The sequence below is a fragment of the Ahaetulla prasina genome, chromosome 6, assembly GCF_028640845.1.
Source record: "Ahaetulla prasina isolate Xishuangbanna chromosome 6, ASM2864084v1, whole genome shotgun sequence".
NCBI lineage: Eukaryota > Metazoa > Chordata > Lepidosauria > Squamata > Colubridae > Ahaetulla > Ahaetulla prasina.
Window position 1 is genome coordinate 53,426,750 of NC_080544.1, and position 12,617 is coordinate 53,439,366.

The following is a 12,617-nucleotide window of genomic DNA, read 5'->3' on the forward strand; positions in this document are numbered from 1 at the left end:
TGGTGGACTTGCAAGAACATTAAGGCTTTTTGGATAAGAATTTGGTGGATTATAAAAAATGTTTTGAAAAAGAAGATAAAGTTCCTACCGCAATTTTTTTTACTGGGAATTATTACGGACTGTACATTGAGACTAAATTGATTTTAAATTTAGTAACAGCAGCAAAACTACTGATAGGACAGTATTGGAAGAAGAAAGAACTACTTACAATAGAAGAATGGATATTGAAAGTTGCTAATTTGGCTGAGATGGCAAAAATCTCAGCCTTTCTGAAAGACAATACACAAGAAAGATACTTAAATGAATGGAAAAAATGGATTGATTATATTCAAAATAGATATCAGACTGCCTTTAAATGTTTAGGATGTATTATTTCTGATTGTTATGGGGGAGGTTAGGATTTGATGAGAATTGCAGGAATATAATTGAGTTAGGAGGAAAATTTTTTAGCATATGCTTGTTTTATTTTTAACTATACCTTGTGTTTGTTCCGGAAAGTCGGGGGGGGGGAGGGGCTTTTTGAAGGGAGGGGGGTAGAGGGGGGAAAGGGGGGGCGAAAAAGCTTTTTTTGTAAAAAAAAAAATTCAATTAAAAAAAAAGAAGATGCTTTGCAATTAAAACAAAAAAATAAAAAGGAGTGGGAATAGGAGCACTTTCTTCTTTAAAAGGTTCTCTTTTCTCATTTGCTGTATTATAAGTAAAATATTACAATATTTTATTTGTATTTTGACTCAGAGTGGAGGTGAGACAACTGTAGTTCTTCCAAGTTTTGCAGAAGTGACCCACTATCTAGATAATGGATTTTGTAATCTCTTGTTGATCAACTGAAGTGACCTATGGTTGACAGATGATGTTCCCTATCTTTTCCCAGCATTTTGAAGTCTGCAGGACCAGGGATGATTGCATTCAGAAGTTTTGTGAGGGACTAGGGAATGAGAAAAACCAATAGAAAGATATGCAATTGTTATAAATATGACAACTTAGCCCAAATGTCACGAAACTGGGCAAGAATCATTTCAAATAATTGTCTTAAATAAAATCATTATCAATTATTATAATGTTGAAAATTCTTCTTTCAATTTCCAAAATTCTATATTCCAAGAGCCCTGGTGTCACAATGGTTAAAATGCAATATTCCAGGCAAACTCTGACCATAGTCGAGAGTTGGATCCAGACCAGGCTCAAAGTTGCTCCAGCCTTCCATCCTTCAGAAGTCAGGAAAATGAACACCCAAATTATTGGAGCCAATATCCAAATAATGCTTCTATGTTGTAAACCGGCGAGAGAGTACTCTAAAGCAGGGAAGTGGGGCTGTGCTGTGCTGTGGGGTCCTGGTACTCTGGGAGCTCAAGGACCAGGCTGGATGCTTGCCCTCCACTGCCTATGACTCTGGACAGATTGCACCGCTGTCTGGGGGTCCTCCGCATGGCCTGAGAGGGATGGTGAGGGTTTGGTGCTGTCCCTGGTCTTGCCTTCATCCGCTGGAGACAATGGGTCCCCCCAGCCCAGCCTGGGCCACCACAGGTGGCCCCAACACGAGTAATATGTTGGGCCATGTCCACCTTGGTCACATCCACCTGGCCTCCTGATGCAGCCCTCAAAAAAATCGAGTTTGATACCCATGATATAGCTAATAATCCAGAGTAAACAAATTATATATACTGGTAGTTATTAAGTTTTATTAACTAATGCAATTATTACTATTTTTTCTTACATAGGTTACAGGATTGCTTGCTTCTCAATGGAATATTCCCATGTTTGGGTTTGTTGGCCAAACAACTAAGCTTAGCAACTCATTTTTTTATGACACTTACATCAACCTTGTTTCACCAGTGTACCTGATAGGAGAAGTACTGCATAAAACACTTCAATATTTTGGGTGGAAATATGTTGGTCTCTTTGGAAGTTCATATGATGCATTTACATGGGGTGAAACAGAGGAATTATGGACAAGTATAGAAAATGAACTCAAATTCAATATAACCATCACAGCGAAGGTGAGATACAACACAAAAAATCAAAGCCTCCATGAAGAGAAACTGAACTATATATCATCTGTTGCCAGAAGTAAGTTTCTGAAGAAAATAAAATTTAATTAGTATAAATTACAAAAATACCTGAGCCCTTTGGAATAAAATAAGAATATCTATTCTTCCTGATTATCATCTTTTAAAGAGTTGGAAGGAGTCACATGATTATGTCTCTCCTTTTGTAATCAGAATTATTAATATAATGCCTAGTATTTGAAAGCAGAATTTCAAAATGTCTTTGAATCATATCATAGAATAGAGATATTTACAGTTTGGCTCTTAATATTACTCCTATTAAAGAACACATATGGTACATGATGTTTTTTGAATTAGTTAGAAATGTTTAAAGACCTGAAGTATTTGCCTTGGAGTGTAAGGAATAAACCCCATAATTACAATGAATCATATTATACATTTAGCATTTAATTCTTTATTTGAGCAATTAATTTGATTTTAATGGACCTAACCACTTGGTACATCAAAGTATTTTATATATCTGCATCCCTGGAAATGCATTAGAATGCTAAAAATGTTTAAAAGAGTACAAATTCAGGTGTCAATAGCATAGACATACATAGATATAATATACTGTGTTTCCCCGAAAATAAGATCCTGTCTGATATTTTTTTTGCAACTAAAAAAGGTACCAGGTCTTATTTTCAGGGGGGATGTCGGTCACTGACTCACCTCACTTGTGTGTGTCACCCACAGGCTCTTTTTCGCTATCAGAGGCCTTCCTCGTCTGGCAAGGCCAACAAGGCTGTTTCCCGAAGGCCTCTGCAGCCAATTACAGAGCTCCAGATCAATCTGAAGCTCTGTAATCGGCTACAGAGGCCTTTCCTAAAGGCCTTTCCCGAAGGCCTCTGCAGCCGATAACAGACTTCTGGATTGATCCGGAGCGCTATTATAAGCTATAGAGGCCTTCAGGAAAGTCTTGCCGACTGCAGAAGAAATGAGCCGAGGTGTGTGAGGCTGGCTGCAACTGTCCAAAGTAAGTAGTAGGGCTGCTCCACCACCCCCATTCCCACCCGAGCTTAATTTTTATCTTTGCACCCTGAAGTGGGTGGAGTCTTAATAAGGGCTTATTTTGTGGGTAGGGCTGATAACTGGGTGCACATGTAAAAATCAAGCTAGGATTTACTTTCTGAGTAGGTCGTATTTTCAAGGAAACATGGTAGATATAGACAGACATAGATATATAGATGATAGATATAGATAGATATAGATGATATAGATATACATACCGTATACATAATACAGTAATTTGTTTAACCTTTTGACTTCTTGTAATAATGGCTGTATTTTAAGTACCCATAAAAGAATAAAAGACAAATCTCTGACCTGTAATCCCTGTAATCCCTAAACTGATGGCTTTCATTCAGTAGCAGATTCATTCCTGCCATCTCAGTTCCACCTCTGCCAAAAGCCACAGATGCATTGCTGTCTATTGTCTCTGCCATTTTCATGCTGACTACAGTCTCTTGTTCCCAGCATCTTTCTCTTCCAAGCTGCTTCATGACACATATTTAAAACATTTATATTTAAAATTGCAAATATTTTTTACATTATTTAATAAGATACACACAATCAAATCTCTACTTTTTGTAATGAATAAATTCCTTTGACTTTTTGTAATGCTGTTGGGTTGATATCTGGTTGCTTCAAGCTTCCATTCTCTTCTGTATTAACTTTAGAAAAAAGACAACTAATTTTTTCAATTTCTTTGCAGTTATTGTTTTAATCTGTAATCCTTTGGATGCAAGATCAATTTTGTTACAGGCCAAAGAATTAGGTATGACAAACGGACCATATGTGTTCTTTGTACTGCAACAGTTTGAGGTCAGTAAGTAGCAAAAAGTTTTTTATTATCATGTTTAAAATATTTTTAGATAGCATAATTGGGCAAGAGCAACTATGATTATAATGCTTACTTTAGCTCGTAACACAAAAATGAAATACCTAAATTAGAATATATAATCAAAAAGGGAAACATGACAACCAAATTCATCATGTGAGTATTTCAATAACATGTTAAATAACTGTTTTAAGCAAGTGAAGACAAAAATCCCCTAGGTTTACCCACCAAAAGCATTTCAGGTTCAAGTATATCCATTTTATGTAAGTGATATTTTGGAAAAGAATAAACCTATAACTGCTGTAAACTTGACAAATGGCAACAATTAGCTTAAATGGTTAAGTCAAAATTTTTAAAAAATAACATAAGTTTCCTTTTTTGTCCTTGCATTCTGGAACAGTTTTGGATGGTCTTCAAGGGTAGTCCCATGTAGAACACATTGTAATAGTCCAGACAAGTTACTAGACAGAAAGCAGAACCCTTTGATCCACTAATATTATGTGCTTATTTTGTGTAATAAGCATTCAAGATGAAGATGTGCAAAGAGTGACCTGTCCATACCTGTTCTGTTTGCTGAGGAGTGGTTTGGTCCAGGAGAACTCCCATATTGTGCAATCTCTGTCAGGTGTGAAGAAACCAAGAACAACAGTATCAGTGGTGATATTCAGCCGGTTCTATCTGGTTCGGGAGAACCGGTAGTGGGAGGCTCCGCCCACTCACCTGAACATCATCATGTCCTTTTTTTGACACTCTGTGCATGTGCAGAAGGTCCTGCGCATGAGCACAGGTGGAGTGTGCAAGCAAAGCGCTCACACTCACATTTGCGAACTGGTAGTGAAGGAAAGTGAATACCACCCCTGAACAGGATGAATATAACAAAGTAGTTTCTTTATTGCTGCTCACTTATAGGAATCTTGCCAGACTAAAACACATTCTACATAACTATCAGATAAATCCCATGAAGAATTAGGAGGATCTTTTCTGGATCTCTTCTTACATATCAATTCTCTAAATGGCACAGGGCCAGCTTATCTGCAGGACTGCCTTTCCCTAAGACATATATCCATCCTACCAGATCAAATAAAATAGGCACACTCCTAGTCCCTTCCCCTAAATATTGTCATCCAATGAGAGTTAGGAAGCATATCTTTTCCATACCGGCTCCTGGCCTATGGAACATTCTGCCTCCTAAAATTTAGCAGGCCTCTTCCCTCCTACCCTTCCATTAGCCTTCAAAAACCAAGTGCTGGGATAAGATTGCATAATTGCACATTATAAGTTTGACTTGATGCCAAGTGGTTTGGTTTTATAATTTTTATATGATTTATATTTTGTTTTAACTTTTGTTTGAGAGCTGCTCAGACTTGATTAGAAGATGGGAGGCTACATAAACGTTTTAAATAAATAAATGAATGGAATTAAATAATATAATAGGAATGAAAAAGTTCTTATTTATGCTTGATTGTTACAATTATTCACCATGTTATCATTATTTGTAATTTATGAAGCTACATTAGTCTTTTGGAGACTTCATATTGCCCCTCATACACGATATTTTGACTCCATAGGTATTGTGATTATAACATTGGTAATTAGGCTTTTTCCACTGAATAATTGTCCCCACCTTCAGGTTTTAGGAATAGAAACTGTTAAATCTTTACCCTAATATATTAATGTATTCCACAGAGAAATAGAATCGAATATATATATATGTGTGTGTGTGTGCCTATTTATAAAGGCTAACTGTTTTGGACATACATAATACAATCCAGAACTGAAATACTTTGGCCACTTAATGAGAAGGAAGGACTAACTGGAGAAGAGCCTAATGCTGGGAACGATTGAGGCAAAAGAAGAAGGGGACAGCAGGGAATGAGGCGGCTGAATGAAGTCACTGAAGCAGTCAGTGTGAGCTTAAATGGTTGGCAGGGTATGGTGGACAGGAAGGCCTGGAGGAAAGTTGTTTATGGGGTTGCGATAGGTCGAACACGACTTCACTACTAACAACAATACAATTCAGAATTTTTATTCCTTTAAGACCTCTTTATCACACTTCTCCACGTATTTGGGATTTTTATATATATTTTTTTTATTACTTTTTTTTACAACAAACAAACAAAAAAAAATACATTATTACACCCTTGTGCTATACATAAAAGGAAGATTTGGGTCTTCGGATATATCCTCATGATTGCCAAAATCCACGTTCTCGAGGTACAGGTACTGAAGCGTCCAATGTTCCAAGCGCAAAGTCCACAAATGGTTTCCAAGTCTTCCAGAAAATATCTTCTTTATACACACCACTTCTAATTTTAATATCACATGTCATTTTATCATTTAAAGCTAATTTCCACATTTCAGAATTCCACTCTTCTATTCTAAAAATCACATCTAGTTTCCAATATCTAGCTATTATAATTCTACCTATTATAATCATAATTCTAATCAATTCTTTTTCATATTTTGTTAATTCTATTTCCTTAATTACCAACAATAATATAGTTTCCACTCTCAATGTTATTACTTTCCCCATCATTTCAAATATCATTTTCTCCAATTGTTGCCAAAACTTTTTAACCTTATCACAATTATACCACATATGTTCATAAGTCCCCAATTCCATCTCACATCTCCAACATTTTTTACTAATTTTTTTATCCATTTGTGACAATCTTACTGGAGTCAAATACCATTTCCAAACAACTTTATAATTGTGCTCTTTAATCCTTATAGATAAAGTTCTCATAATTCTACTCTTCCAATTCACATTCCAATCTGACTCTGGTATTTCAATATTAAGATCTTTTTCCCAATTTGTCCTCATCACTCTTTGTAATTTTTCATCAGAATTTATAATCTTATAAACCCTACTAACGAGTCCCTTTAGCCCAATTTCATCTTTCATAATCCGAGATACTAAATATTCAAATTCAGTTTCACATCTATTTATCGAATAATTTTCCTTTAGTTTTTTGTCCATTTTCTATCTGTATTTTTTCAAACCAACTTAACCCTAATTTTTCAATAATTTCTTTATTCCTCCTTTCATTTCCCATAACTTTTATCCAATCTCTAATAATTTCTATATTTTCCTCTTTAATCACTTCAATACGTTTTATATTATTTTAATCGCCAAATTCCAGTTGTCTCCCCCAAAAAGATTATATCCGGAATTAAAATTTTAACAAATTTGTTCCACATTTTACTTAATCCCTTTAACCAATAACTTCTACTTACACATTTTAAATTTGCTTTATCTAAAAACCACCTTGATCCAAATTTCTCTATATCCCTTAACTCTAAGTCTCTCCAATAGTTATCTTCACCTTTAAGTATTTTTACCACTATCCGGATACCATACGCACAGTAATAATTAAATAATTTGGGGATTCCTAATCCACCTTCCTTTTGATTTTGATACCACATTTTCTTCACTAATCTAGGTCTTTTGCCACCATTGCAAAATTTATCCAGTTTTTTCTGATATCCTTCAATATCTTTCTCTGTCAAATTTAGTGGTAGCATCTCGAATAAAAAGTTGAACTTGGGCAGCAACATCATCTTACACATTGCAATTCTACCAAACCAAGACAACTTTAAAATTTTATATTTATCTATCTTCTTCTCAATTTCGTTAATCACCACATCATAATTAAGTTTTTTCAATTCTTTAACCTTAAGTGAAAGCACTATACCCAAATATTTCAATGTGTTTTAATCCTTATCCCAAATTGCTCTTGCATATTCTCAGACTCATTACCATTACTATCCATCAATAATTCTGACTTTGACCAATTTACTTTCAATCCTGTCATTTCCTCAAATTCTATCAAATGCTTATATATCTTTTCAGATCTTTCTCTACATTTTCAAAATAATTAAAGTATCATCCATACAAATTTATCTTATACCCTTATATCCTTCTAATTCTTCATCTTTTCTATCATTTTGTCAATATTTCCATAGCCAATAAAAATAATGTTGGGGACAGGGACATCCTTGTCTCGTACCAGCTTCTAATTTTATCTCTTCAGTTAATATTCCATTCACCTTCACTCTTGCACTGCTCTTTTGGTACAATTTTGAAATAACATGTATAAACTTATTACCAAAGCCTAAAGCCTCCACAATTACTTCAATTGTTTCCCATTGTACAGAATCAAAAGCTTTAAAATATCCAATGATACTATACCAATTTTATCACCATTATATTCAGCTACATCTATAATATTTAATACTCTTCTAACAATATCACTCATGTATCTACCCTTCACAAAACCTACTTGATTATAACTTATATATCTATCTATAAATCTATTTAATCTATTACTTATAATAGCAGTAAATATCTTTGCATCCTGATTAATTAAAGAAATGGGCCGATAGGACTCAATCCTTTCTAAATCTTTATCTGGTTTAGGAATTAGGGATATCACCGTTCTATTCCATGACGAAGGTACTTCCCACCATGTAATATTCCATTGAATAATTTTTGCAATCTTGGTATTATTAATTCTTTAAATTCTTTATAAAACTCAACAGGTAATCCATCCTCACCTGGAGCTTTCCCTAATTTTAATTTTTGTATTATTCCATTAATCTCATCTTGTGTTATATCTTCTTCCATCAATTCCTTATATGTTTGATCAATTTTCACCACATACTTTTCTAAATAGCTTTGCAATTTTCCCGATTAATTGGTTTCTTTGAATATAGATTCTGAAAAAATTTCTAACCACTTCACATTTCTCTAATTTTATAACATCTTATACCTCTATCATCTATCAAAACTCCAATTTCTCTCTTCTCTCTTTTATCTTTCGCCATCTTTGCCAATAATTTAGAATTTCTATTACTAAATTCAAAAATTCCTATTTAAAATCTCAAATTTCTTTTACTAACTCTGTATCTTCTTCTATCATTTTATTTCTTAACATATTAAGCTCCTGAAGAATTTTTTTTCTTTAGTAAGCAAAATTGATTTTCCAATTCTTTAATCTGATTTTATCTCTTTCCATTTTAATTTTATAATTTTTATATTTCCTACTTGATAATTTAATACTCTCCTCTAAACACCGCTTTCATCGCATCCCAAACAATTTCAAATTTAACCTCCCGTTATCATTTAATCTCCAACTTTCCTCCAGTTTTTAAGTATCCATTTTTATCCTTTTCATTTTATACAATTTCTCGTCATATCTCCAATAGCTTCTTTTTTTCTCAAAATTAAAATCTAAATCCACCATAACTTCTGCATGATCAGAATCTTTAAAAATTCCCACATCTATCTTATCCACATTATTCAACAAATCTTTAGAAAGAAAAATATAATCAATTCTAGAATATGTATTATATATCTTAGAGAAAAAAGTGTATACTCTCTCAATTCCTTTAACCTCTCTCCACACATCAACCACGCCGTTTCGAAGCATCCACATATTTAAAATCCCCATTTTATTTGCTCCTCCACAGCGGGTGGGATTAGTACTATCTATTTTATCTCTGATTAAATTAAAATCCCCAGCCACAATTACTTTCCCTACACTTTCATTCTCCAAAATTTTGTTATTTTTCAAGAAATTCTCTTTGTTTTCATTCGGTAAATATAAATTAACAAGTGTCACTTTTTCCTCATTAAGATTTCCAACAATTATTACATATCTTCCATCTTCATCCAAAATTACCTTATGTTTTCAAAGTACACCCTATCTGATATCAGTGTTGCAACTCCTCTAGCTTTTGAAGTTCCAAATGCTTTTCATATATTTGCATACCTTTTATATACATTCTATTTGAATCTTCAGATTTCTGATGGGTTTCTTGTAAAAATAAAATGTCTGGCAAATCCTTTTAATCTTAAGCTCCAATCTTCTTCTTTTAATCTGATTCCTGTACCCTTCACATTCCATGACATTATTTTATAACTCCCATTTAAAATATAAATTTTTAATCCTATCCCGCATCTTCCTTTCTGTGCCCACCACCCGACATTAAACTACCATATTTAACATATAAACAACAATAAGAAAACAGAAAAAACAAAACAAAACAAACAATAAAGTACAAACAATCTTCTTCCCCACATCCTCATCGGTTTCGCCTCTATAAAGAGAATGGGGAGAGGGACGTGCCAATGCCCGGCCACTTCTTTCGGGCTGTCTATTTAAATTCATCACTCAAAAAAAGATAGCGATGACCCGCATTCAGCTTCATATTTTCCAAGACTCTTATCTGCTTCTTCTCTTACTGTATCCTCACGACTCTTCTTCTGTTCAACCAACACAGGTGATATTTCTTTCCTCTTTAACCCTTTGAGTCTTGCCTCCAATAGCCCCTTTTTCTTCTTCTGGGATTGATGTTTCCGTATGTTCCACCCATCTGAAGCATTTGATCTTTTATCTCCATTAAATCCTCCATCTCAATCAGTCCAAGCTCCGTAAATATAATAATGCATCTATATCTGGGGTGATTGTACGCATCCTTCCTTTATAAAAAATTTCAATTGTTGTGGTGGCCTCAATTGTATTTAATTCCATTATCCCTCAAAACTTTTGTGATTGGTTTTAAAAAAAATCTCCATGCCCTTTCTTCTCTTGATATATCCGGGAAGACTTGAATAGTCTTCCCTTCAAACTTCAAAGCATCTCCCAACTCTCTCACCTTGGCCATAACTTCCAACTTATCACCAAGATTTGCGAACCTGACAAGCACATTCCTGTTAGAACCATTTTGCCTTCTATATCCAATTCTAAAAACACTTGCCAGGTCTGCTATTGTGAACGTAAGTTGCGTATCCAAATCATTAATCCATTTCAGAACCCGCTGTTTCAATTTATCCTCCTTTTCTTCTGAGATTCCTCTGATAACCAAATTATATTTCCTCATCTCTTCTTCCAAAAGACAAATTCTCTTATCTTGCTGCTCATTTTTATAAAATATTTTACCAATTTGCCGATCTACTTTTACCTCATGCACATGCATCTGCTCCATTTCATCTTTAATCATTATCATTTCCTCTTTTGTTTTGCAAAGTTTTCATTCATCTCTTGCTTTAAATTCTGCATTTCAGATGTCAGTTTCAATGTCAAATTATCTATATGCTCTGATAGTCCTGCTATTTTTTCCCCAATTTTATTTAAAGCTGCAGCAAGTTGCTGCGTTTCTGAAAGTTGTTGAGTCATTTTGAAAAAAACCAAAAAATTTCCCAAACTAGGATTCCAAACCAATTTTACAGAGGGTCTTAGTGAAGATCAAAGGACGACTGTCTTTTAATTGAAGCGAAGCGGCTTATTTGCACTGTTATCTCTCAAGTTCAAGGATACTCCACAAAGAAACACAAAACTTCACAGCTAACATTAATCAGCGCCATTTTTCCTCCACGTCAGCAAAGCAGAAAGGAAGACAAACCAACTTAAACGAAGCAAAATCCTTTTTTTTCCCTGTAATATAAACAAGCTATTAATTTGCTCTCAAGAGAAAAAAAAAATAAAGAAAAAATTAGCTCAGTAAAATCCTCTTACTGCCAAACAATCCAATAAAAAGTCAGTTTCTCTTCTCTTCAATTAAATTCTTCTTGGCTGAACTTCCGGAAGGCTCAAAAAAAAAAAAATTCTTCTCATTATCAAATTCAGTCTTTAATATTCACTCCTTAGCCTCAGCAATAGAAAAATTTTTTTTAACACAGAACAAGATAGTTAATTTTGGAAAAACAAAACACAGCAATTTATTCCAACTTATCTTGTCTGCCGGCTCGGTCAACCCACGCTGTAGAAACTCCTTAATTCAAGCCGTTTCAGATGACCTACCAGTTTTAAATTCAATCTGCTGGGCTGTTAACACTTTCAGTTCATGATTTATTAACTTTCATCCATAACAGTGCATTCCAAACGGCATAAATTCTCATAAATCTTCATTAATAAGCCCTGTGAAGTGAAGGAAAGGTCCTTACCCCACCACGGTCATGGCCACGCCCCTCTTTTATATTACTATTTAATGTGGGGAAAAACTGTGTGGAAAACCTCACTGGCAATACTGGTAGCTTACCTGTGAAGTATATTTTACTGACCTTCACATTCACACACTGAAATACACCAATTGAATTATGCATATAAATTACTAGAACTCACAATTTCTCTCTCTTGTCTTCCAGGCCTACTTTTTGGAAGAGACGTGGAATCATGAAAACATCAGCATCTTAGATGCTTATCAGTCTGTTTTTTTAATAGCTCTTAGGTCTTACGGGGAATATAAGAACTACTCTGATTTCATTAAGGAGCTCCATGACAAGCTAAAGGAAAAGCACCCTTCTTACAATTTATTTTCTTTACAAGAAGAGGTTATATTTACTGTATTAATTGAATATGTCCTTATTAGAAATATAGCTTATAGAGATTTTTTGTCATTCCCATGACTTGCTTTGATGCCAATGCTGCCAAATCTGTAACATACCCAATATTTAACTAACTGTTACTCATAGTATAGCCTTTATTGTCATTGTACATCATGTATACAACAAAATTGGTTAATTGGAAATTGGTCATCTAATTCATCTCCAATCTGATGGTTTTTAGCACTTCAGATTCTCAAACCCTTTATAACAATGTAGGCTTGAATTGCCCCTAAATTTAGTGGGCACCAAGCTGGAAGACGCTGAACTAAGGATTTTGTGGAATTAAAGATCATGCTCTGTTGAAAATAATCAGAATAAAAAAATGATGCATATTCAATATTCT

At 34.3% G+C, this 12,617-nt stretch overlaps 1 protein-coding gene across 1 annotated transcript in view; it reads left to right on the plus strand.

Annotated features, from left to right (window-relative positions):
• Positions 1–12,617, plus strand: part of LOC131201293 (guanylate cyclase 2G-like) — a 68,303-nt gene that overhangs the window by 19,051 nt on the left and 36,635 nt on the right. Inside the window, exons 2-4 of the mRNA XM_058189111.1 lie at positions 1,719–2,067; positions 3,760–3,869; positions 12,035–12,220. Coding sequence (XP_058045094.1) covers positions 1,719–2,067; positions 3,760–3,869; positions 12,035–12,220 — 645 coding nt within the window. The remainder of the gene's footprint in view (positions 1–1,718; positions 2,068–3,759; positions 3,870–12,034; positions 12,221–12,617) is intronic.